Below are 22,776 nucleotides of genomic sequence, written 5' to 3' on the forward strand. Positions count from 1 at the left end.
CACCGGCTCAACAAGACCCTGCAAGCGGCGGGGATCACCCGCCGCATCACTGCGCATTCCATGCGCATAGGAGGAAATAGCACTGCCGCCGATCGCGGTGTGCCTGCGGACTTGCGCAAGCCGCACGGCCGGTGGCGCAGCGACGCCATGGTGCAGCACTACACGCGGCGCGACGGGGAGGCGAAACTCTCCGTCTCCCGCAGCCTGGGCCTCGCCAGTGAGCAAATGTCTCTTCGGTCTGCTGTGTAAGGCCCGAGGCAGAGGTGCAATTCTCGCCAAAATCGTCCAAACCACACCGTTCAGCACCATCGGGTCAGCCAATCCACAGCCACCAGAACCAGTTAAGGGAGACAATAACACAGAATTGTTGGCTTAGATGCGACGGAGCGAAGCGACCGGAGCCTCTAAGGCTGGTTCTGTGGTACTGTCGTACAACTGGGTCGCAGTGGCGACTTAAACCTTGCTGCTCTCCTGGTGAAGTCATTCTGCCTTCACACAGAAGTGCATACAGCCTTGTCCAAATAGTCAGCGTGACAGGCTGTACTTGCTCCCCACCCGCCCTGTCCTTGTCAGCCCCTTGCCTCCTTTTTTCGCTATCCCCAGTCTTGCCCCAGATGCAGCACTGATCGGCTCGGCCTGGCGTCGGCGGGCTCCTGAGAGGCGCCCCTCCCCCCCCTCAGCATGGTGGCAGGGGGAGACAGCACGCGCGCGGGAAGGGGGGTGGTTCAGGGGGCGGGGCTGAGGCGCCCGCAACCGGGGTGAGGGGGCACACCCCACGGGGTTGGTGCCTGGTCGTTTCTGGTCGGTCGGGCTTTGTCCGGTGCGAAGGTCTTTGGGGCGCGCGGGTGCTGCAGTGCCTCTGTTACTTAGAGTCAGCAGTGCTGTCGTGCCGAGGTTGGGTTTTGGTGTTGGGCGCTGGCGCCCTTTCGCGGTGCGTGCCGGGCCGTCGGCGGCCTAATGTGTAGCGCTGCGGTCGGCCGCGCGGCCCCCGTCGCTACGGGCGGCCTGCTGGCCGGTTGGGCCGCGCGGCCACTGATAGGCTTGGCTGTTTGCTCTTCCAGCTGTGTAAGGCCCGAGGCCCTACTCAACTAGCCTGCCTGGACAGGTGAGTGTTTTGTGTTTTGCCAAAAAGATTTCATGAGAGTGTCTTAATAAGCTCAATCGTGAGAAGTGTCCTACATTAAGGCCTCCAACAAGCTTGGGCTGCAAGCAAGACCATCACATCCAATTCAAATATTTTCGTTGTGGTTGGATGCTACCCGCCGTCTAGGAAGATGCCGTAAGGGGCTGGTGCACGAGTACCTCGTCAAATGGACCGGGTATTCCAATGAACATAATAGCTGGGAGCCAGAGAACTTTACGCCCGACCTTCGCCCCGAACTTCAAGCAGTCAAGGCTCGTGACACTAACGCTGCGAGGACGCTGCGTCCAGAGGGGGGATAGTTGTTGTGGCATACTTGCATATTTACCTTCGGAATTTCCCCGAGACTCTGGCACTTCACCACTTGGCATTATCTTCGCTCTTGGTTAACCATTGGGCACTTGCCTATCTTTTATCACGCGTGATACTGGGTTATAGCGCTATTGCTATAATCGTGACACTTGTCACTGGTATACCCACTTGGGTTACGATTGCACCGATAGGTGATAATTCGCGTTGACGACTACATTCTCGGATCATACAGATTGCTGTACAAGTCGTCATTACCGCTGAGGCATTTAGCCTCCCTTCATTCACTAATCGGTAGTTTCACTACCACCTAAACAGTGGAAGTGGATACAACAATTACCATGCATGCATCACCATTATTATTACCGCTGCCAGTACCAGCAACACCAACACTATCACCATTACAACATCTTAAAAACCTGTACCACAACGAAGACCAATAATATAACCAAATCACAGCAATGCGGAAATGCGCATGATTGCTGCAGGAGCTGTCATGCCACACACTGACACTGGTGGCCATTTGTGATCCAGCCACGAGAAGGCCTTGGCCTCAAGCGGTATCCATGCCAGCCGCTGTTGGCCATACTTTGCTTGCAGCAGTGCCAATGACAGCACAGTGCTCCAACAGGGTCCAGACACAGCACCATGCAGCGCTTGTCCACGAAGCACTGCTAGCGCCTCGCGTCGTCGCCCCTCCCGCACCTCAGCTGCCACCCTCTCAGCCTGGGTGGATGGCTTGGGGCCACCTGTCGGGTGAGGTATGGGGTTGTGGGGGCGGGTCCTGAAGAGGATGAGATTGGGGTTGGGGTTCATGCTCGGCCATGAAATGGCTGCATTAGAATTGCTTGTCCAACTTACAACTGCATAAACAAGTGTGACGGCGGGGTATTTAATTGGCAGAGGTGCAATACCGGACGAACGGATATTTTGGGTTTGTTTAAAGGCTGCAAAGCACTCTGGAGGAGCAAATCTGTAGTATCTGGCCGCTGAAGGGGCCTCTTAAGATGCTGGCAGAGCGCCTCAGTGTGTGTTTACAGACGATGTGTATGCTGTACTGTACTACAGCTAATACATTCCTTCCCCGCTGAAGGGATCTGTCTCGGGGGCCTTACAGCCATATCAGCCTGTGTCTTCCATCTCCTATCCTCGGGCAGTGGGTTCTCAATTCACGTCATCCAGCTCATAGCCGTCTTTTCAGGCACACAGTCTTCCTTGTCAATCACAGCTACAGATCCTGTCACGATGTTCGTGCAGAGGATCGGCATAGTTGACCTGTTCATCCGCCACAATATTTGTTATAGAGTGTTAGCTAACACTCTATAGGGTCAATCTGAAGTCGTCAGGATTGCAAACATGTGCGAGGTCTGGATATCAATTATAGTACTAAAATCATAGTACTATAATCTATTGAGGCCTTTTCGGCGGCCAGCTACTAGTAGCTGGCCGCCGAAAACGCCTCAATAGATGCTAGCAGAGGGCCTTAGCGTGAGGATTTGTGTGCCGTACTATTTACTACAAAATCCTTAACCTGTTGTCCGTACCCTGCATGGTCACCCCACGCCCCAAAGCACACATGCATACCAACACATAAACCATCACCCCTGCAAGCCATTAGGATACCACATTTCATCCCAAATTCGTTTTAAAACACATGAATATGTGCAACTAGGGCAATGAAGTTCTCCTGGCCGCTGCTGTCCATGTCCTAAATCTCCTGAAATCGTCCATATATAGAAATGTGGTTGGATGTTACCTACCTGCCTTTCAGGCATCCTCTCAAGTATCATTGGCACACATTGCAGGGCTGTGCACTTACCCGCCTAGGCACAGGGCGACTAACCGGGGAAGGGGTCACAGGCCTGTGACCCCTAGGGGTCCGCAGACGGGGACCCTACCAAGGTAAATTTAAACTGTACTCCCAAAGCCCCCAGTGACCCAACCCATATTCGAACATATGACTTTACAACACAAATTCTCCTCCTTAAGGAATGCCTTTTCCGGGGGTTTGTAATGGTAAAACACTGTTCCTAACACAGTATAATATACTCACCCAGTACTGGCACCATCAGGTTTCGCCCATTGCTGACCACTAACTCCTCTAACTCTGGGACTGCAGGCCAGCTGCCATCTGCTGCCTGCATAGCCGCCAGCCGCCCCAGTACCGTCAGCTGGTGCGCCTCAGCAATGCCGCCCGCCGACATGGGAGGTGTGTATGGCCCAGCAGAAATCTTTGGAGATGGAAACGGTGATGATGACGATGACGGTGGCATGGATTGAGGAAGCATTGGCCGTGAAGAGCTGCTGGTGGCGGCAGGTTGCAGGGTGAGGGACGAGGAGGGGGAGAGGGTTGAAGCCAACACCGCAGACAATGCTGGGCCGCTGGGTTCAGAGGGAAGGGAGATGGGTTGTGGCCCAGTGGTGTTTTCTGTGCCATTTGCAGGTGGGAGGTCGCGGAGTTCCAGAGCGATAGATGAATGGTCCTCAGCGAAGGGAGGACTGGCGGTGCAGCTGCCAGGCAGGCGGTAGATGTTGGAGGTTTTAGAATATGCGTAGGCAGACAGCGACAGGATGCAGGCGAGGTGGAGAATGAGAGCATATGGAAAGGTGGTGGCTGGTATGAGCTAAGGTGGCTCAGTGGGCACAAATCAGTCTTTAGCCATGAGCCATTTCAGGTGCACACACAGGATCTTTGGAACACACACTAAGAATTGTGGACCATGAAAAGAACTAAGGTACGTTAGTGGGCCCGTTTGCCGTTATATGGTTAGTGAAGTAACCTGCGAGCCAACCAGGAGTGGAGCCCTCGCCAGATCTGGCCGATTCTGTTGGTTGCCCCAAAATGATGGGCAATGCAGGGACTCCCCAGGAATGAATCGCCGCGAGTGATGCTCAAACCATCGGGCAACAAAAAGCTCACAAAGAAAGAGGCGATAGGCGTGGATGCGCCCCGAAGTGGCCTACGTCTGTTGTTTGGATTGTGTATCGTCTAATAGTGTAGTAGCTGGCCGCTGAAAAGGCCACCCGAGAAGCTGCTCAAGCGCTTCGCGCGTATTTGTATTTGTTATGTATGCCGTACTGTGTACCAGCTTCTACATTCCTCCCCGTTTGAAGTGATCCGTCTCGGGCCCTTACAGCCACATGTTCCAGCCTGTGCCTACCTCCGCGAGGCTAGGCGATCGCCTACCCTCGGTCTGTGGGTGGGCGCCTAGCCACCAATAAGTTTCCCGGACGACCACAGCCACGTTCTCACACGGTTTTCCGTTCAATGACAGTCGTCTAACTCGATGTTCACTTCTTGGACTTTGCCGGGGTCGTCAGATGACTGTTAACCTGAGTAGCTGGCCGCTTAAAGGGCCTCCCAAGGTATTGGTTACATATTTTGGGCTTATTTGTAGATCGCTTATGTCAAACTGTGTTACCAGCTATAACAAATATATTAAAAATCAAACTAGGTCGGCTGTAGACGACATTGTGTAATTTCTGCGCGAAGTGCCGCTAAATTTTACGTCTCTCGCTTGTACTTTATCCTGGCAAACATGTGGTGAGGTACATATGGCTTTGCAGGCATGCAAAAAGCTACATCCATTTGGATAGACGATGTACATGCCGCCTGTGGACAATAAGGTATCATATATAAAGGATCATATGCAGGTGACCACCTGTATGATGTGTGAAACAGGGGGGTATATCTTCGCCCGTGGCAGCTACCCTGTGAAACCCTGCCTTCCTCGGTATTTCGGGGCACCCTCATCCAGTTACCCTAGTCAACTTCTCAGTGGATCGCTTAGGTTCCGCACCCACCACCAGCATACAACGGAATCTGCCGGGTGGACAGCGGCCCAACTCCATTCCTTGTCGGCTCGCAGGTTAACTTTATCCCAGGTCACCACCGTCCATCAACTAGGGGCGCAATACCTTCCACCATCGGAAAGATTTTTGACCCTCACGGATATCGATCCCAGGATCTCCCGGGGGCGTTACCAGTAGTGCCAAACTCTAGCATCTTATACGTTGAGTATGGTCCTTAGGATATCATACAAGCATGAGGCATAGTTTTAAGCAAAAGATGATGACGACTACTAAGATAATGCTACATGCATGCCCAACCAAAGTCGATACACATTAAGGTTTGGTAAAGCCAACAGTCGCAGCAGTATCTTGGATTGCACCCTGTTGTATCCTGTAAGCTTTCTGCGGATCCGTAGCCTAACTGTCGTCAGTTAGCTCGTCCGGTCGATGCTTACGGGCCTAACTAATATGATATTAGTTTACATGCGACTACCGATAGCCGAGTTCGCCATCTAAATGCCGCACCGTTGCGGAAGTCCATACCAGCGTATGGGCGGGGGCTTTACCCGAGTAAAGCTGGGACCCACGCCCCTGGTTCATCTGACCGATCAAGAGGAGTTCCGGCATCTGGACGTCGCGCCGCCCGTGTCGGCGCGAGGCCCAAGTGTAGTCACCGATGACTACTTACCGTACCGCTATGGCCGATTGGTGACACCGGATTGGTGAAAATCACCAATCCAGTAGCAAAGGATAATCCGGGCTGGGATTGAGCGGCGGCCATCACCAATCCCTGTACGGCTAGACAAACTGTGCATGAGTTTAAGGGTCACTTTGCTGCGCGCGCGCGCGATGCTGTATGCGACGGCGTGCATCTAGAAACGTTTACATGCGACTGCAGATTGGTTGATGTGGGCCTGGGGCGCCTCGGAGGGCCCACAGTGAACGGGGGGCAGTCCGGTTGGCGGCTTTCACCAATTCGGTGGCAATGGGAAAAAGTGGACGGGGTAACACCAAACCGTATCACCAATTCCGGTGTTGGAAAGATTAATTCTAGAAGCGTTTTTTACTTTCACCAATCCAGAAATCACCAATCGGCCATAGCGGTACGGTACTACAAACACTTGCATCTATCGGTATCTTTCGATACCACCATCTCATGGTTGTGTCGTCTTCAGCATACTACACACCCATACCTGTACACAGTGGCATATCTCACCTGACAAGCGTCACGTCGGGGCTAATAGCCGCAACTGGGCCCAGTCCCAGCACACTTGGCCTCCATGTCGCCTGGGTGCTGCCGGCCATGGCTGCTGGCCGAGCTGACAGCTCCAGCATTGCCGCTGATATGCTGCCACCAGCGGTGGTCGCAGTGACTGGGCCGCAAGGGCCAGCAGCAGCAGCCTCGTACTGCTGCTGCTCCTGCTGCTCTGAGCCGGGTAGGTGTGCCACTGAGGTCGCAGTGAACTCTGACTCAGCCGTTGGTGCAACTAGCGGAATGGGGACTTCAACCCTAGGCTCTGCTAAACCAGCATTGGTGGGAACGACAGAGGCAGCTGATGCCACGGATGTGGCAGTTGCTGGCACCATGACCGGATCCACAGCTGCGGTAGCAGAATATCCACTGCCGCCGCCACCAGCTGCACTGCTAACCATATTCACCAGTGCATCCGACGTCATCGACACGGACCCTGACATCATCGCGAACAGCTCCGGCGGCAGATCCAGTTGCCCTGGCTGCACAGGGACTTGACCCGACGGTCCTTGCCCCAGTTGCCCCTGCACTGCCGCCGCTGCACCAGCCGCAAACGTGGCAGAGGTATGGAACGGGGACGCGGCACCGTTGTTTTGCGTCGCAGCATCCTTGGTGGTGGCAGTCAGCACACCCATGACAGGTGCAGGCCACACGAAGGCATGGCGTTGGTCTCCTGTACGGCCCTGAGTGGTTTGCAGGGTCTGTACTGTCAGCCCCCGGTTGCTAATAAGCGTCATGGATACCTGGAGGGTAGGGTGACGGGGGCAGGGGCTGAGCTGCGACACGTGTCAGATGGTAAGACGTCAAGCATAACGACCGGGGGCTGAGTTCTGCCTCCGCAGCTCATCAGACACCCAGACCACAGTCTACTTACACTCCGGCTCTTATGTATCTTTACACTTGATCCCCCTCCACTTCGGCAACAAGTCACCCAACCACAGGTAGATGATCTCTACGTGGCCTGTTCAGTCGATCCCTTACCAAACACACCAACAAAAATGAGTATTATGACAAAAAACCTACCCTCATGGACACCCACCCACAAATACATGATAGGGCACCCTGCTTGTCGTAGCATCGCAAACGCTGTGGTAGCACAACCCTCCGCTTTGTCCGCTAGCTTAAGATAGGAAACCCTAAGTTCATTTGTCGGGGACTTTACGTAGGTGGCCTCGTTGCCTTTAGTGACTCCTAGCCGCCCGCCACCTAGTCACCCTTCGCCGCTACAACACTGGTTATTCTACGGGTTCATAATGTTACTCCTTTATTCGACATCTACTTGAAAAATTCAAGCTGCGTTTGTAGTTTCAGAGCTCGCTTCGGTAAAGTTCTCGTGTACCACACCACTGGCATTTCCCTCATCACGGCTCAGATCAAAAACAGACATGTTGCCCGCATGCATAAGATCATATTACTTTACCATATTACTTTACCCAGTACACCACATACACGGGGGAAGGTTATTAACCCCATGAGCACACTTGCAACAATGGCAATCTTCCTTGGTGTAGGGGTGTAATCGGTATGGCACTGCCACCTATTACTGAACATCAGCCATGTTCGCTAGCCTGCTATTGCATGCCTGTATGCCGTGTATGGGGGCGAGACCTAGTCACAGTTATGGGGTGAACGTTATCTTATGTTTAGCAAGAGGGGATAGCGCCCCGCACACCCGTCCTAAATAGCACCCTTTCGGAGGGGGTCCGGGTTTCTGAAGCCGTGGTATAACAGTCGCCCCGGTCTTTCTTTTGAGGCAGGGGCATCTGCCCTTATGAACAGTTCAGGCGCAGTAGCAACCCTTGGCCAGCATCAGGCCCGGTCACCCAAATATTAATACGCACATGCACACTCGCACGCGCACATAGAGCACACATACACGCACGCACCAGTGCCATGGACGTGAAAGGCGTGACAAGGTTGAACGCCAGGGCTTTGCGCGTCGCCTTCCGCTTCAGGACCCGTTGCTGTGGGGTCACCCGCACTGGCGGCCAGCCGACCGCTGCGGTTACAGCAGCCTCAGCGGCACCTGAGCCGCTCGGGATCATCTGTGTGGGGCTCCTGGAGGTAACACCGGTGGTGCCACTGGACGTGCTCCCCGTGGTGCCCCCGGCCACGGAGACTCGTGACATGGTGAACGGCATATCCTTAAGCAGAGAGGAAGTTTCACTGGGGCCACGGATGATCGTAGGATTGACAAGCCGCGAACGGCGGCAGGGAGGGAGAAAAGATGCTGATGAGTCGGGTTTGACATGTTTCTAAGGTAGGTATGGCAGACACAGGGTCAGCGTTTCACAGGACGGAGGACGTCCCCTGAGATTAAGAACCCGCCACAGCCAACTTCCTTTTGCCACTTCCCATTCAGATATTAAACCAGCCGCAGCCAAGCAACAGGAAAACATCGACCATATTGCCCTGTCACAATTATCACAGAGAGGTGTCCAAGTCAACATCGCCTGGCACGTGACCCACCTGAGTGCGCATAACACCGGCAAAAGCTGTCCACTCGCCCTGAGACGGGGATCCACTGACACCTCCATGTGCGCGGGTCGGCCGTTGGGCCATACACCCTGCAACTCCAGCACTGCTCCGGGCTGCATGCGGCTCATACGGACCAGCAGCGTTAGTGGCTCGCTTAGCGGCAATGCCGGCGGCAACTTCGCGGGGAACTGCTCACGGATGACCGACCCGCGGGCCACCAGGCGCAGCTGGCGCAGGTAGCGGCCATTAACGGCACAGGAGGTAGCTAGCACCAAAGCAGGACTTAGCTCCAGGGCGGACGACACAACCTGCGGTGGCAAACATGTATGAGCGAGGGTTGCCATAAAGCCATAAAGCTGAACGGAATTGAGAGCTACCACCACGCTGACGCCAGGCGCATTGGGAGCCGGGAGTAGGCCAAGAAAATGTAGACCAGGGGTGTGGCTTCTGGACTAGACATGCCAACATACAGGAACAACGCGAAGGCAGGTGTTCATCTGAACCACGTGTGCAGTTGTAGTTCTCAGTTTTCAGCAGTGGCAAAGGGTGATGCTGGCCAGAAGCTTGTCAGCACCATGCATCCCCAATTCACACCTGCACGAAGCCACCGTGGAGTTCCGCCAGTCGTTCAAAGTATGATAGCGGTAGCTGTCCAACCTCATCACGAGCCTGACGGTACAGAAGCGCTTCAATGTGCTTCTGGTATAGCTGGTACGCGAGCATGTAGCTGGTGCCGTTGGAGCCGAAGGCAGCTGCCGCACCCAGCCCCGCCGCCAGCATTGCGTTGCTGGGTGGATGCGGCAACTCATGTACGACAACGAATACGGGAAATCCGACGTCAGGCGGCTCCACTGCTGGGTTTCCCGTCGACAGTTCCTCATCATCGTCGCCACTGGTTCCAGTGCCAGTGCCATCAGCTGCAGCGGTGGCAAAGCCGCCAGCGCCACCACCACCACGTAGCGGTGATGGTCCGGTAGCACGTGGCCGGCCCAACGGGGCCTCGGGGTCGCTATCGCTCAGGTCTGTTTCACCGCCACTGCCCCCACCACCACGACGGCTACGCGGGTTGCTGACAATGCCGTTAGACCATCGGACGCCGTCTGCCCCGCTCCCGCCCTGTCGGCCCTGTCCACCTCCTCGAGCCAGTGAGGACCTGGGACGATACGGCTCAGTAGCTCCCGCATAGGCGTGCACGGTGACGGGTTGCTGGTTGACGTTGGTGGCTTCCCCGACAGTGCCGACAAACTCGGCGTTCGCACTGGGCGCAGAGTCCCAGCCCGCTGCAGTGATGCTGCCGTCGAACCCCCTCCCGCTGTCTTCATGATGGCCACCCAATACCTGGGACGTCGGTGCTGCAGCAGCCACGGCCGCCGCGGCTGCCTTGGCGTATCCCTGTGCTGGCAAATCCCCGAAGTTGAGGCCGCGACGAGGAACGGCACCCTTGGGGCTGGAAGGCCGGCTAGCAGAGGTTGCAGGGCTGTGGGAACGAGTCGGACTCGCTGGGCGGCTGGCGGTGCGACTGGTTGGCCGGCTGAGACACCGACTCGAGGGCCGACTATTAGCCTGGCTGGCGGGCCGACTATTGGCCTGGCTGGCGGGCCGACTATTGGCCCGGCTACCTGGCTCGGATTCCAGCTTGAGGCGCAAGCGTGCGCTGGCGGCTCTACTGCCGCACCCACCGCCACCGCTGGCCCCTTTTCCAGCCTGGTTGACAGCATTCAGGTGCTTGCTCGTCAGACGGCTGCTGCCGCCCCCTCCAGTCCGCCGCATCGTTGCTGATTTCGCTACACCGCCACTGCTGCCACTGCTCCCTTGGCCCGCTGCTGCGTGCCCAATGCAGCTGTCACCGTTGGTGACACTACTCGCCTGTGGGACCTGCTGGCATAGTACGACGGCAGTACGGCGGCAGGTGGACGACCGTGGCGACCAAGCCACATCAGCCAGTAGGTCGTGAAGTGTTGATACGGGCTGCGCCCACGCTGCCAACGCTACGACATCCGTCAGCAACTGCTCCACCCAGCCTAATGCCGTGGACACGGTCTCTGCATTGACTGGCCGTGAGCCGCCAGGGAAAAGCCACAGTGGAGGCAGCGCCATCACGTCATCTTGATGCAGCATGAGGTGCTGCTGCTGCTGCTGCAGCAGGGTGTGCTGGTTCAGTGGCGCCTCCCGCTGCAGCTGCTGTTGCTGTTGCTGGGGGTCCTGTTGCACCAGAAGCGGTGTAGGCGGGGCATCATCATTTTCCCCAGCTGTGACACCAGGCTGTAGCAACCCCTGCTGCTGCTGGCGCTGCCGCATTAGCAGAAGTTGCTGGTGCTGCTGCTGCCGCGAGGCCAGGTGCAAGCTGGCCAGCTCCGGTGGAAGCGTCGCCAGCACCGCCTCCTCATCGTCCGGGTCAAGCACTAGCGGTGCCGCAGGGCAAATGACCAAGTTGAACAGGGTCGCTGCGGCAACAGAGGCAGACGCCGGGGCACCGCCTGTACCTGTCGCCGTGCTCCCTCCCACGGAGCTGCCACTCCCAGCAGCGGCGCCTATTGGAATCCCTGTTGTACCGCCACTGCCGCCGCCCATGGAGGTGGTTGCGGCTCCACTGCTGCTGCTGCCGGCACAACCCTCTGCCACCGGCAAGCTGCGCAGCAGCACCTGCAGTGTCTGTAGCATCTGCATCACATGTGCTGCGATACCAGCAGGCCCGCAACAGTCCACTACTACCCATAGCTCCACCGGCAGCGCCCCGGGGCCACCGGGTAGCCCAGCCCTGATGGCTGCCGCCTGCGCACGCGGCCCTGGTGCCACCTCCGGGCCCAGCACATCTTCCAGCTCCGCAGGGCTGAAGTGGGAGCCTGGCACAAATGTCACAGCTGCACAATGCCGCGTGGATAACGGCCGTGGCTCCAGGTTCAAGGCCCCTGCTGGTGGTGCAGAGCGCAGAGTAATGGTGCTCTTGCCATTCTCGGCGCCGGGGGCAAGGTGCGCCATGTCAGTCGGCACAATGAGGCGAAGGCTAGTAGAGGCCTGCGGTGGTGGCGTCGACGCACCGCCGGCGGTGCCGTCACCGCCGGTCGAGCCGCCACCGCTGCCATCGGGATATGAAGCATTGGTAGATCGCCTGATGCTGCTTCCGGGAGGCTCCGGGTTGGCATCAGGCCCGGCGCGCCAGGCATCGTGGAGGATTGCAAAGGAGCGCAATGGCACCGTGAGCGCTAGCTCAAAGGTGACGGTAGTCATGTGGCGAGGGCGCCACACCTGTTGAGACAACAGACAACAAATGAGCTTTGGGCCATGTCATGAACTCGAATAAAGGGGAACGGCCGAGCCCCAAAACATACATGAACATGTGAATACATAACCTAAGGGTTGGTTGTGGTCTTATCGAAAGATGAGTCCAGTAAGTAGTTGCAGGTCTTGGATGTCCTGCTTCATTTTCAACTGCCAAGGTATGGGCACGATTGGTGCAGTGCCTGGATGCATCCGAATCACTCATGGAGGTTGCAGGTGGCATCGTATGGTGGGCGCGGAGGCTGTGGCATCAGTCTATAGTGGCCCAATGGTAAGGGTCGCCCTAGCTTTTTCCCGTCCTTTCCGTGTATACTCTCGCAAGAGGGTATACGCCCAAGTCACCACCACCCCCCAACCACCTGCGTGTAGCCCTGAATAAGCAGCGCATCATAATTGGGCTTGATGGTCATATGGCGCGGCCCCGAAACCAGGTTTAGCCCGCGGTGGCTCAAGATCTGCACAAAATAAGTTGGTAGTGGGTAACTGACCGATAGTTACATACATGCTCGATGCAGGCGAACGTTACGCAGCACGGCATTGCACATCTCTGCCCTTCAGTACGGATGGAGACATAGGCAAACGTGATGGCTCGCACTTAAGCTCAACTAGGTTTACAGTGTCTGGTGCGTAAGAGGGTGCGAACCAGGGGTAACCTCTCCCCACATAATTCCCACAGCCCTCCCTCGCGAGGGTAACCCCGCCTACCATACACTCATTCCCATACCTTTCATTAACGACTCATCTTGTGTTTGCTCCTTTCCGCTGGTCCCCAACATTCTCATGCCCTAAATCGCGTCAAGTCACCGCTGCCGTCATGGTACACCGTGCCCACAGCCCGGCACTTACCTCTAATTCAAAGCTCAGGTCGTACAGGTCCGATGCCTTGTGCTTCGAGCGACGGTTGTTGGGTGCGTTATTAACCCAGCTGCCATCAGAGCTCATGAGCTGCTCCCTGCTGGCCAGGTGCCAGCCCATGCGCGCGGGGGTCCAGTTGCACACGTGCGTCAGTGACAGCGTGTTTCCGGAGCTCTCTAGCTGCACAATGTAGGAGATGGTGATAAAGATGTCGCCGCGGACCTTGCCCAGCGGCACGCGCAACATGGGCGCACGTCCGCCGGGGCCGGGCTGATGGTTGCGGCGACCGAAGCCCTTGTTAAACACCTTGCCTGCGATCGGAGGTAAGTGGTGATGGTGATAAGGTCAGATAATGGCATTAAAGAATGGAAAAAGGAAATGGAATGTTAAGTATTGGGTGTCGACGTATTTTTAGGCCAAAGCCCGGTGACGGGGCGTGACAGGGAGGATGGCATTTCTGTGGGGCTGGTATTTCAACAAGGCCGCACAGTTTCAAGACCAAGGGTTTTGTTTTAGCTCTCCATCCTTCATGGATAGGTCCGGACAGCCGGTGTCGCCGCGCGAGGTCATTACCTAGGCAAGCTCACGAACAAAGCTACATGGAACCTCTTTTCCCCTCCAATAAGGCTCAAGCACCACCCACCGGGTCCCGGGTCATCATCTTCCTCGTCCTCCTCCAGCTCAAATCCACTGCCGCCGCTGCTGCGGGCCACTGCCTCCGCGATCAATGTCGTACCACCGATCGTCGCCGCGAACCTACAAGACCGTGCCCGCAAGCACGCCATGCGTCGTAAAAGCAATGGTGCATGTAGGAGAAGTCGGCGAACTGGACTGGCTGCGGTTCGGATCTTCAGTATCCTGAGTGCACGGCTGTAGAAGCTTCACGTCCGACTGTTCAAATTTAACGAACTACCATAATGGTCCTAAGAGGCTAAATATGTTGTGGTTTCTGCCCAGTGAAGGTCCAAGCGGAGACCTCCAATGAAGCGGTAGAAGAACGCAGCTCGCGCTCCTGGCAAACAACACACTGGTATGGTATTTCCACAATTGGCACTAACTAACCCCCGCAGGCCCGGCATCCGCCCCCAAGGCAGCGGCGCATTCCCACCTCCCTTCGCCGCCACGCCCACGCCTGTCATAGCCCACCCCAACACCCATCAGCAAATATGCATCCGCTCATCTACTCCCCCAACATGCATCCATCCATCTCACCTCTGCAGGATTGCCCGGTGCGGCACCGGGAAGCGCAGCACTGCGTTGGGCACCGTGACTGTACTCATGAACATGAGGGACTCAGACACCTCCGCCCAACCCAGGTCGCACTGCACTCGGGTCCCCAGGCAGGAAGCAGGGTAAGGTAGTTGAAACAGAGCGGACTACGTTCGTGATGCCGTTCCCTATGCTTCCAGAGGTGACGACCATGGGCACCGCCGCTGGTGTAGTGGAGTTGGAACGCAGCTTGGCGAGGGTTGGATCAGCAAGCGGCGCTGGTGAGTGAATGTGCAGACGCAACTCCGTGTGGTGCAAGTGCGGCGGCACGGTCGGGGACAAAAAAGACGCTACGGCAGCAGCTCTAGCTGGGGTTACAGACGCGGCGATGGTGAGACCGGCCCCGTCTCTACTCATATCCCCAGCCCTCCCCTGGCCTAAGTGTGCAGCCCTAACGGCCCTAGCTGACAGCCCCGCCGGACAAAATTCCGAGGCCTGCCCGCCGCGGCTCTCCCCTACTTGGCTCGCCGCCGGCCCTCAGGCTCCCTCTCACCTGCACCACGCCCTTCACAACGCGGCTGAGTAGCGCCACGCTCTCCCCGTCATCACTGTTAAACAGGCCGCAAAGCTCCCCTGACGGTGCCGTCGGTGGCGTCAGCCACGTGTTCACGTCAAGCGTCAGCTCACCGGCACCGCATCGCACGTGCGGTGGGGGCCCCGTCCGTGGCACTGTAACCGCTTGTACCGGAGCAGGTAGTGACGACGCCGCGCCAAAGGTTGACACCGTCAGCGGCGTGCCGGTACGGTCACCTGCAGCTGCCGCCGCAGCGGTGGCGGCGGCGGCGCCAGGGGATCCAAGCGACGAGATACCATCGGAAAACTCCAGACTGCGACGGAACAGGTTTGAGTGTGCCGTTGGGGAAGACGCGCCAGTGGTGGCGCCGCCGCCGCCACTTGGCGGCAGCCGCAGAGGGGGATCCAACTCCAGCGGCACGTGTAGCCCCGGTACGGAAGTACTGCCTGTGAGAATTCCGCCAACGCCTACGCGTGGCGAGCGGGGCCTAAGCACGGCGGGCACCCAGGCGGGGCCGAGCAAAGTCGTCAGCGGTGTGACACCTCGTGCCTCTGCCGCGGCTGTGGCACCGCTACTGCCGGAACTGCCGCTGCCGCCAGCCGGCGCGTTGCTTCCAAGCACGGTCCTGCATGGGCCCCGCAAAGGAGGGTGGATTATGCGAGGTGCCACACAGGAGTCCCACCCGCAGGGTTGCCGCCAAAATCGCGCTAGGGTTGTGGAATAGACAATATGTGGCGCCAGGGCTTGGAGCGTTAATGTGTGTGTGTGTGTGTTACACCTCGGTTGAGTTATCCAGAGAGATGTAACGAGCCCAACAATGAACGTGGCATGCCATTGCCGTCCCATGGCGCGCCTAGTCCTCGCCACGAACCACAAAGACAGCACACCACCGAAAGGTGCTACACACCGAAGCCACCATAAATCCCCCATGCATGCCCGCACCCGACGGGGGAAACTGGGCAGCTGCCAGTTCAGTCAGCTGTCAGTTCATACCTCAGCGTGTTGGCTGTCCCAGCACGATTGACTGTATGGTTTTTGAACGCCACAAAGTCCGAGCTGGTGACAGGGCGGCTGGCGTTGTTTGGCGTGCACAGCTTGGGTGGCCGTTCTGTGTATTGTCGTACCAGCTCCGGATCCACATGCACGTGTCCCCGGCCCCGCCGTGGCCGGCCCCACATGGCTGCGAGGTCCTCATCGGCCGCGGGTCGCGAGCTGACGCCGCCGCCCTCTGACCTGGCTGTTGGCACGCCCGCGACACCATTGCCGTTGCCGGCCCGGCCACCGTTCCTAGTGTGCTTACACTCGGGCCACAGACCGCTGGCCTGCGCTCTGGTCTGTGAATCAGGGACCACGGAATGGACACTGTGGCTGCTCCGTATCCACTCCGCAAGTGTGCCGCTCAGCTGGGCACCGATAGGCCGTGTCAGGTGGCTGGAGCGCCAGGCGCTGTGGCCGGCAGTGTCACCAAATGTGGCGTCTGCCGCAAGACTGCGACGCCAGGCGGCGGCACGGGAGGTCAGCGACATCTCAGACAGTCGTGTGTGCAGCCGGGCTGCCGCGACAGGGTTTTGGGTAATCGACGAGGCGGCAGAGCAGGCGGAGGAGGCGGAGGCGGCACGTTGCGGACGGATGGAGCGCATGTCAAGGGCCGGTAGAGGAGGTCTGTCGTCGGGCAGCTGCTGCAACTCCAGCTGCAGTTGATGCTGTTCACTCGGGCTTGACAAGGGTCCCATTGGCTGCAGTTGCAGTCGCTGCTGCTGCTGCCTCGGCATCAGCGATTGCGGTTGATGACGAGTTTGATCCTGCGTATGGAGGTTCAGAAGGTGCTCGAGATGACCTTGCAGCAAGGCGTCCCCGTTTTCTATAGCGCCTGGGGACTCCGAATCCGCAGGCGCGGGCATGGAGGCCTCAGCACCGTTCGCTGACCCCCTGTCAACCGGCAAGTCAGGTGGTCGCTGATGGACAGCAGCACTTGTAGCCGTACGAGCACAGTCTTCCTGCAGCGGCTGCGGCACTGCAACGCTTGCCCCATTTCTCGTACTTGGAAGCGAAGGCGGCAGATGCAGCGGTGGCATGTACTGAGAGTAGTAGCACCGGAGGCTCTCGCTGCCATACTGGCTGTCGTCGCCTCGCCCCTCATCACCGCTGCCAGCACCGCTGCTGGACGTCCTGACGCTAACGTCATCGCCATCCGTTATTACAGCGCCGGCGCATCCGTTGGGGACGGGGGCCTGCCCGTACACAGCAGACAGCGCGCTCCCCCGGCTGGCAGGGCGCAGACTGGGACAACTTCGCTCCAGCCTGGCATTCACTATGCTAGATCCCCTGCTGTTGCTAGTCATAGTCGCCTGCGAGCTTTCATATACGGACCGCACTGATGGAGAGGGGGACCTCCCGCTGCGACTGCCACCACCGCCATCGCCACCACGGCGACGCCCGCGCCGTACTCCCCTGGCAGGGCTGCCAGGTACATCAGGGTGCAGCAGCGACGACAATGGCTGCCGTGGCCTAGGCAAGCCGGGCATGGGCTGAGGTGGATCGTGAGACCGCGAGCCACGAGTTCGGTCAGGCAGCGGTTGGAGGTACGGCGAACGGTTGGGTGCATTAGATCCGCTGGCCATGGGTGTTGCGGCAGCTGCCAAGTCCACAGGGCCCTGCAGGTTGTTGGAGACTGTGCAAGCCTGCGCCACCTGCCGTACCGCCTCCGCGTCGACAGAGGTGCTCAGTACGTGGCGGTGCAGCTCTGGGCTGCGGATCATGGTCTCCTTAGTTGATCCATAGGTGAAATAGCTGATGGCTGCGTCGGCCTGTGCCGTGCCAAGCAGCACAGGCTCCAGGACCGCGGAGCGCTGAGGGGAGCCTTGCCGGCTGCTGCAGCCGTCCGGCTGAAGGTTAATCGTGCTGTTGGGAGAACTTATAAGGCCACGGAGCCCGCAACCGAACCGCCCGATGGACGATGGCGAGGCCACAGGGTCCGGAAGGGGCTGGGTGGGCTGCATTGTGTGTGCTGCTACCGCCGGGATGCGCAGTCCGATGTCACGATGTCACCCGCATTTGCAACGTTGGCGTCATGGTTTAACATCTGGGTCCAAACATGGGTCCAACAAGGTGTGGCGTAAGGCTGCAAGCGAGTGTCGAGCTCCGTCCGGACAAGAAGCTCAGACAATAGGCCTACACCTAGCTGAACCAGAAATTCAACCTAGATAAACCATCTCATACACGCTCCTTATACCATGCAGCAGATGAGGATTATCGGCATCATTCGAAGGATGTCTCTGTCAGCATGTGCAAGGGCGGCCTTACAGTATGCCATGACTGCGACGTGATTGGTTAAGCAGTGAGTACGCAAAACGTTGGTTACGTATGATTGGACAGGCGGCAAAAGAGTTCCACGTCTATTGCATGTACGGTAATTTCGATGGTTCGGCACAGACCTGAAACCTAGAATTTGTTTCAATCATATCTGGTTATACTTACGAGAGGTACCAAAGTTGGCGTTCACTTAGATCCGAAGCTTGATAAGGATAGCCAAATGCTAGAAGCGGATTGATTGCTATATTTAAATTGCCCTGCTGTCAACAATTATAACATGAACAAAACTGGTTGAATCAATTCTTGAAATTATGATAGGCTGAATGGCAGTCCAAGGATGGCGGAGGGCACAGATGCGAAGGAACGGCTTGCGCGGACCATCGCTGCTCTCGGGAAGGGTGATTATGCGGAAGGATTAAGCGGTGTCCAGGAGGTAAGCCAGGTGTTCACGGTACATGGACTTGCTTCCCTGGGCGATGTGGGACGCAAATGTGCTTTGCAAATTGTACACTAAAAATAAAGGGACTTTCATCATGACATTATTCGTCAAAAGCCCGGCAACATAACGGCGTGTGGCCGGCATGTGCTCTGCGGCATCGTAAGGTCCACGCGGTATGCCGTTACCCCTCCAATGCATGCCCCTAGGGAGTGCCATGGGGGCTAGCTTACGCTGTTTCCGTCCAGAAAGAAACCGTTGGCAAGGGGCGCGCTGTCCGGGGCCTTGAGCGGCCGAAGCAGGGGCAGCACCCTGGCCCTAGCGCGCTGCTCAAGCACCGGACTGGGTCACCAAGCAAAGGTGGGTGTGGGCCCTGCGCGACAACTCACACGAATAACACAGCTCATGACAGCTCTGCGGATTTGCGAAGCGATAAGAATTTTCGGGGTCGCAGCTGGAATGGCCGCGCGTCAGTTGCCTCAGGTGCTGTGTGCAGGACTGTGGAGCAGTCAGACTGCGTGTTTACCCCGACGTCATGCTGTTCCGACCATCCTTTGCCCTTCCCATGATCTCAGCTGAGACTGGACCGCCGGCGTTCGACCCCTTCGGCCGCGCTGCCCTTCGAGTCACCAACCCTGTGGAGGTGGCATGGCGCTCCACTGTTGCCGCCACAATCCCGGAGCCGCTGCCATTGAGGGGGGCGGCTGCGCCTGCCGGCAGCGCAGTTGCCGCCGCTGTTAGCGGTGGCGGAGGCGGCCGTCCGGCCCTCGCACCGCTTCCGCCCAAACCCTCGTCGGCTCCCACCGCCTCAGCAGCGGCCACGGGAGGATCCCTGAGAAATCCTGCCCATGGAGGGTCCGTGAAGCCGGCAGAGCTAATGCAGACAGTAGCTGCAAACCTTGGATGGGGCAGCAGCCCGATGCGGCTGACGGAGGTGCCGGAAGCGTTCTGGAAAACAGTGTCCCCGGAGGTGCATTCTCAGATAGCGGAGTACTTATTTGAGCGGGTGAGGATGGGGGGGTTTTGCGACCTTGCGGGGATGCGCGGGCAGCCAGACACAGGGTTGTGGGCCTGGCTCTGGGGAGTAACCAAGCCCATCCAGCCCCATCATGGAGTCCGGGCTGGGAATGAACGGATGATGTATGGTATTTTTGAAGCTGTGGGAGCGGAGACAGTATCTCACATTTAGAGCTGTGCCTAAGCATGCGGAGAATGCAGAACGTGTGGTTGCCACACTGGACCGCCCAAGGAAGGAAGGGAGGCGGGCGCAGGGCCCAGGAGGAAGGCGGAGGCCGAAAAAAAGCAGCTGTAATGAGCACAGCACAGCAGCGGACGGGAACGGGCCTAGCGGTGTTGCAGCTTTGTATTGTGCTCAGCTCGCCATAACTTTGCGTGCATCTGGCCGGGGGGCTTCACTCTCTTGCAGGACTATGACGCGAACCAGTATATCAACACCCAGCTACAGGATCTCCACGCCCGACGCGGAACACAGCCACCCCGCAGCGGCTCCCTCACCACCTGGGAGCCCAGCAATGATAACCGCCTGGTTGGAGCCCTAATGGCGGAGCCGCGCGATCCGACTTCCCTGTCATTGCACGTATCACCGGCGACGGCATCACCGCAGCCCTCACCGCCGCTGCCGCAGCAGCGTGCGGTGTCACCGGTGACTCCTGTCTCCACGCCCCCAACCACCGGCAGCAGCTTCACTTCTTCCCGGTCCACAGTCGCCGCTGCTGCTGGCGGCGTCGGCGTCGGCGGCCGCCATGCTAGTAGCAGCAGGCATAGCGCCGGTCACATAAGCGCTGCCTCTAGCATCACCAATATCGGCGGTGCTGCCGGCGGCAGTGCTGCCGCCGGTGGGTCAGCTTCGCAACTAAGTCGGGAAGCGTCCTCTGACGGCAGTTGCATCCCCAGCAACCGCTCAGAGCTGGTAGCGGCGGCAGCGGCTGTCGCACCGGCGATGATGTCCAAATATGAGGAGCAGCAGATGCTGCGCTCGACGGTAGCGCTATCGGCGGTGCTAATGGCGGATCAGACAGGGGTGCTGGGCATGGGCGACATCAACCGCGGCGTGGGAGCACGCGCTCGTTCACGGTGGTTCAATCCCGACGGGACTTTCAGATGGAAGCCGTGCGTCGTGACTGCTGTTTCTGACGACGGCACGGCGTTTGTTATCGAGTGGGAGAACATCCGTGAGTTAGCCTTCAGAGGCGGGCTTGCGCGGGCGCTGTAGGAAAGCCGTGATTGGAAGGCTGGAATCGTTTAGGGAAAAAAACGGTAGAAGGACGGGGACCCAGCGTTGTATTAACGCGCTGACGCCCCGGATGTCCAGAATGCAACGGGCACTGACGCAGACGACTGCTCTAGTAAGGGACCCTGCACGCCTGGCAGTTCTCGTGCCGAACATGATTGTGAGGTTTGCCACGGAATCGAACCAAAGACACGAACAGCTGGCGACGGTCCACTCCGTCCAATCCATGTCTTATCTTTCTGTCTTTTTTGCTGTGAAACATTACACATTACACGCCGTGTACACGGGATGAAACGGAAAGCATCACTTAAGTTGCGGTTATGGTTTCAGAGCTCTTAAATTCTGAGGCCATGTTGCTTCTTCCCTGGGGACTCTCCTGCCTATCTGCCTGTGTTTTGGTCCTCCGTAGGCAAGACCAAGACTGTATCACGCTTCAACATCATCTTTGACGGCGAGTCAGAGGCGGGGCTGCAGGAGCTCCGAAACGCGGCCCTGGATCACCAACGTCGCCTGCAGCAGCAGCTGGAGTTCAACGCCGCGCGCGACTCCGTACCGCTGTCGGCAGCACCGCTGCTGACGGACGGTATGGTGGAGGGCATTGTACGGCGGCTTGGACTGGACTACTGGGACCTAACGCTGGGCAGCAGCGGCGCCGCCGCCACCGGTGATGGCAGCTCCTCCGGCCACGGTGGCGGCGGTTCTGGCGATGGCGGCGGCGGACGCTTCAGCGGCTCTGGTGACGGCGCAGCTGCCGTCGCGGGGGCGCCGCGCGGAATGCGGTCTTCGGGGGGTAACTCAAGCGGCTGGGGTGACGATCCGGATGACGACGGCAATGGCGGTCTCAGCGGTGATGACGATGAGGGGGGAAATGATACCGCAGACCGATTTGATGCCGAATTGACGCGGCCACTAAGCCGCAACATCTCCACTATCAGCCGCCTCAGCCGGACCTCACGTTCCGTTGCGTCAGGTAGAGCCCAATTACAGTCGATCTCATTCCGCTCCAACCATAGCGTGGGGGCAATGTCGCGCGGCAGCGGCAGCAACACTGGCGGTGGTGGGTCCGTTCTGGGCACCTCCGGCGGCGGCGGCGGCACAGCCATGATATCATCAGCAATGGCAAATGAGCACGATGGCGGAGATGCTGCCGGCGCGGCGGCTGGGAACGTTACGACATCCAGAGGTTCTTCCCGTGGGTCGCCGTCACGGCTGTCGAGTGCAGGGCAGCCGGGGACAATCATGCAGGGCGCTGGAACCAAGCGGCAGGCGGTAGGGCCGCCTCCAGGGGTCAGGTGAGTCGCTGCCTGATTAAATTACTTGGTTTGGCACGGTGCTGGTTTCGCCCCAGCGGACACTTGCCTTTTTGGCTACTGGAGAAAGAGGTATGCCGAATGAGCGAGGATGAGTAGCACCTAGATATGGCAAGATCAAGATCGGCGAAGCATTGCGGGATGGGTTTGAGGGATGGGTTTGAGATGTTAGCGTATAACGAAGACGCGTTTGCCAATGCCAATATGCCGATGACCCTGCACTTTCCCCACGGTCAACCATATCCCGCCCAGCCAGCAACCCCCTCCTCTCCTGGTCTGCCTTGCTCCCTCATCACGCACGGCACTGCACCCCGCTGCAGGCCCGCGCTTCGTCGGCGATTGCTGCAATGGCGCTACATCAAACGCGCCTGGAGACGTGCTACGACGGATGAGCCGGTAGAACAGATCCGGAAGCGGCTGGAGGAGGCGCGTGTGGAGTACGCGATTGTGGGTTGGTTTTCCGAGTTTTTGTCTTAGGAAAGGGCGCCTTGGGGCCCAGGACCGCGTGGGGACCAGAGAGCCATTGCGCCTGTCATGCCTCGCCTTCCCGTGCCACTCCCAAGAGATTCAGGATTCTC

At 58.2% G+C, this 22,776-nt stretch overlaps 2 protein-coding genes across 2 annotated transcripts; one reads left to right on the forward strand and one right to left on the reverse strand.

Annotated features, from left to right (window-relative positions):
• Positions 1–1,903: 1,903 nt before the first annotated feature.
• VOLCADRAFT_116367 (uncharacterized protein) lies at positions 1,904–17,888 on the reverse strand (the record flags this gene model as incomplete). Its single annotated transcript, XM_002947397.1, has 14 exons — positions 1,904–2,199; positions 3,504–3,751; positions 6,459–7,237; positions 8,381–8,552; positions 8,964–9,025; positions 9,107–9,280; positions 9,567–12,218; positions 12,611–12,706; positions 13,098–13,417; positions 13,750–13,862; positions 14,319–14,428; positions 14,869–15,514; positions 15,883–17,417; positions 17,589–17,888. 14 exons carry the CDS (start codon positions 17,886–17,888, stop codon positions 1,904–1,906), a joined length of 7,503 nt encoding a protein of 2,500 aa, XP_002947443.1.
• Positions 17,889–18,538: 650 nt separating this feature from the next.
• VOLCADRAFT_116368 (uncharacterized protein) lies at positions 18,539–19,643 on the forward strand (the record flags this gene model as incomplete). The annotated part of the gene is made up of 4 exons (XM_002947265.1): positions 18,539–18,634; positions 18,847–18,997; positions 19,213–19,380; positions 19,450–19,643. Coding segments are annotated over 4 exons (609 nt in total), but the record flags the coding sequence as incomplete, so codon positions are not given.
• Between the last annotated feature and the right edge of the window lie 3,133 nt (positions 19,644–22,776).

The sequence above is a fragment of the Volvox carteri genome, assembly GCF_000143455.1.
Source record: "Volvox carteri f. nagariensis unplaced genomic scaffold VOLCAscaffold_6, whole genome shotgun sequence".
In the NCBI taxonomy this organism is placed as follows: domain Eukaryota; kingdom Viridiplantae; phylum Chlorophyta; class Chlorophyceae; order Chlamydomonadales; family Volvocaceae; genus Volvox; species Volvox carteri.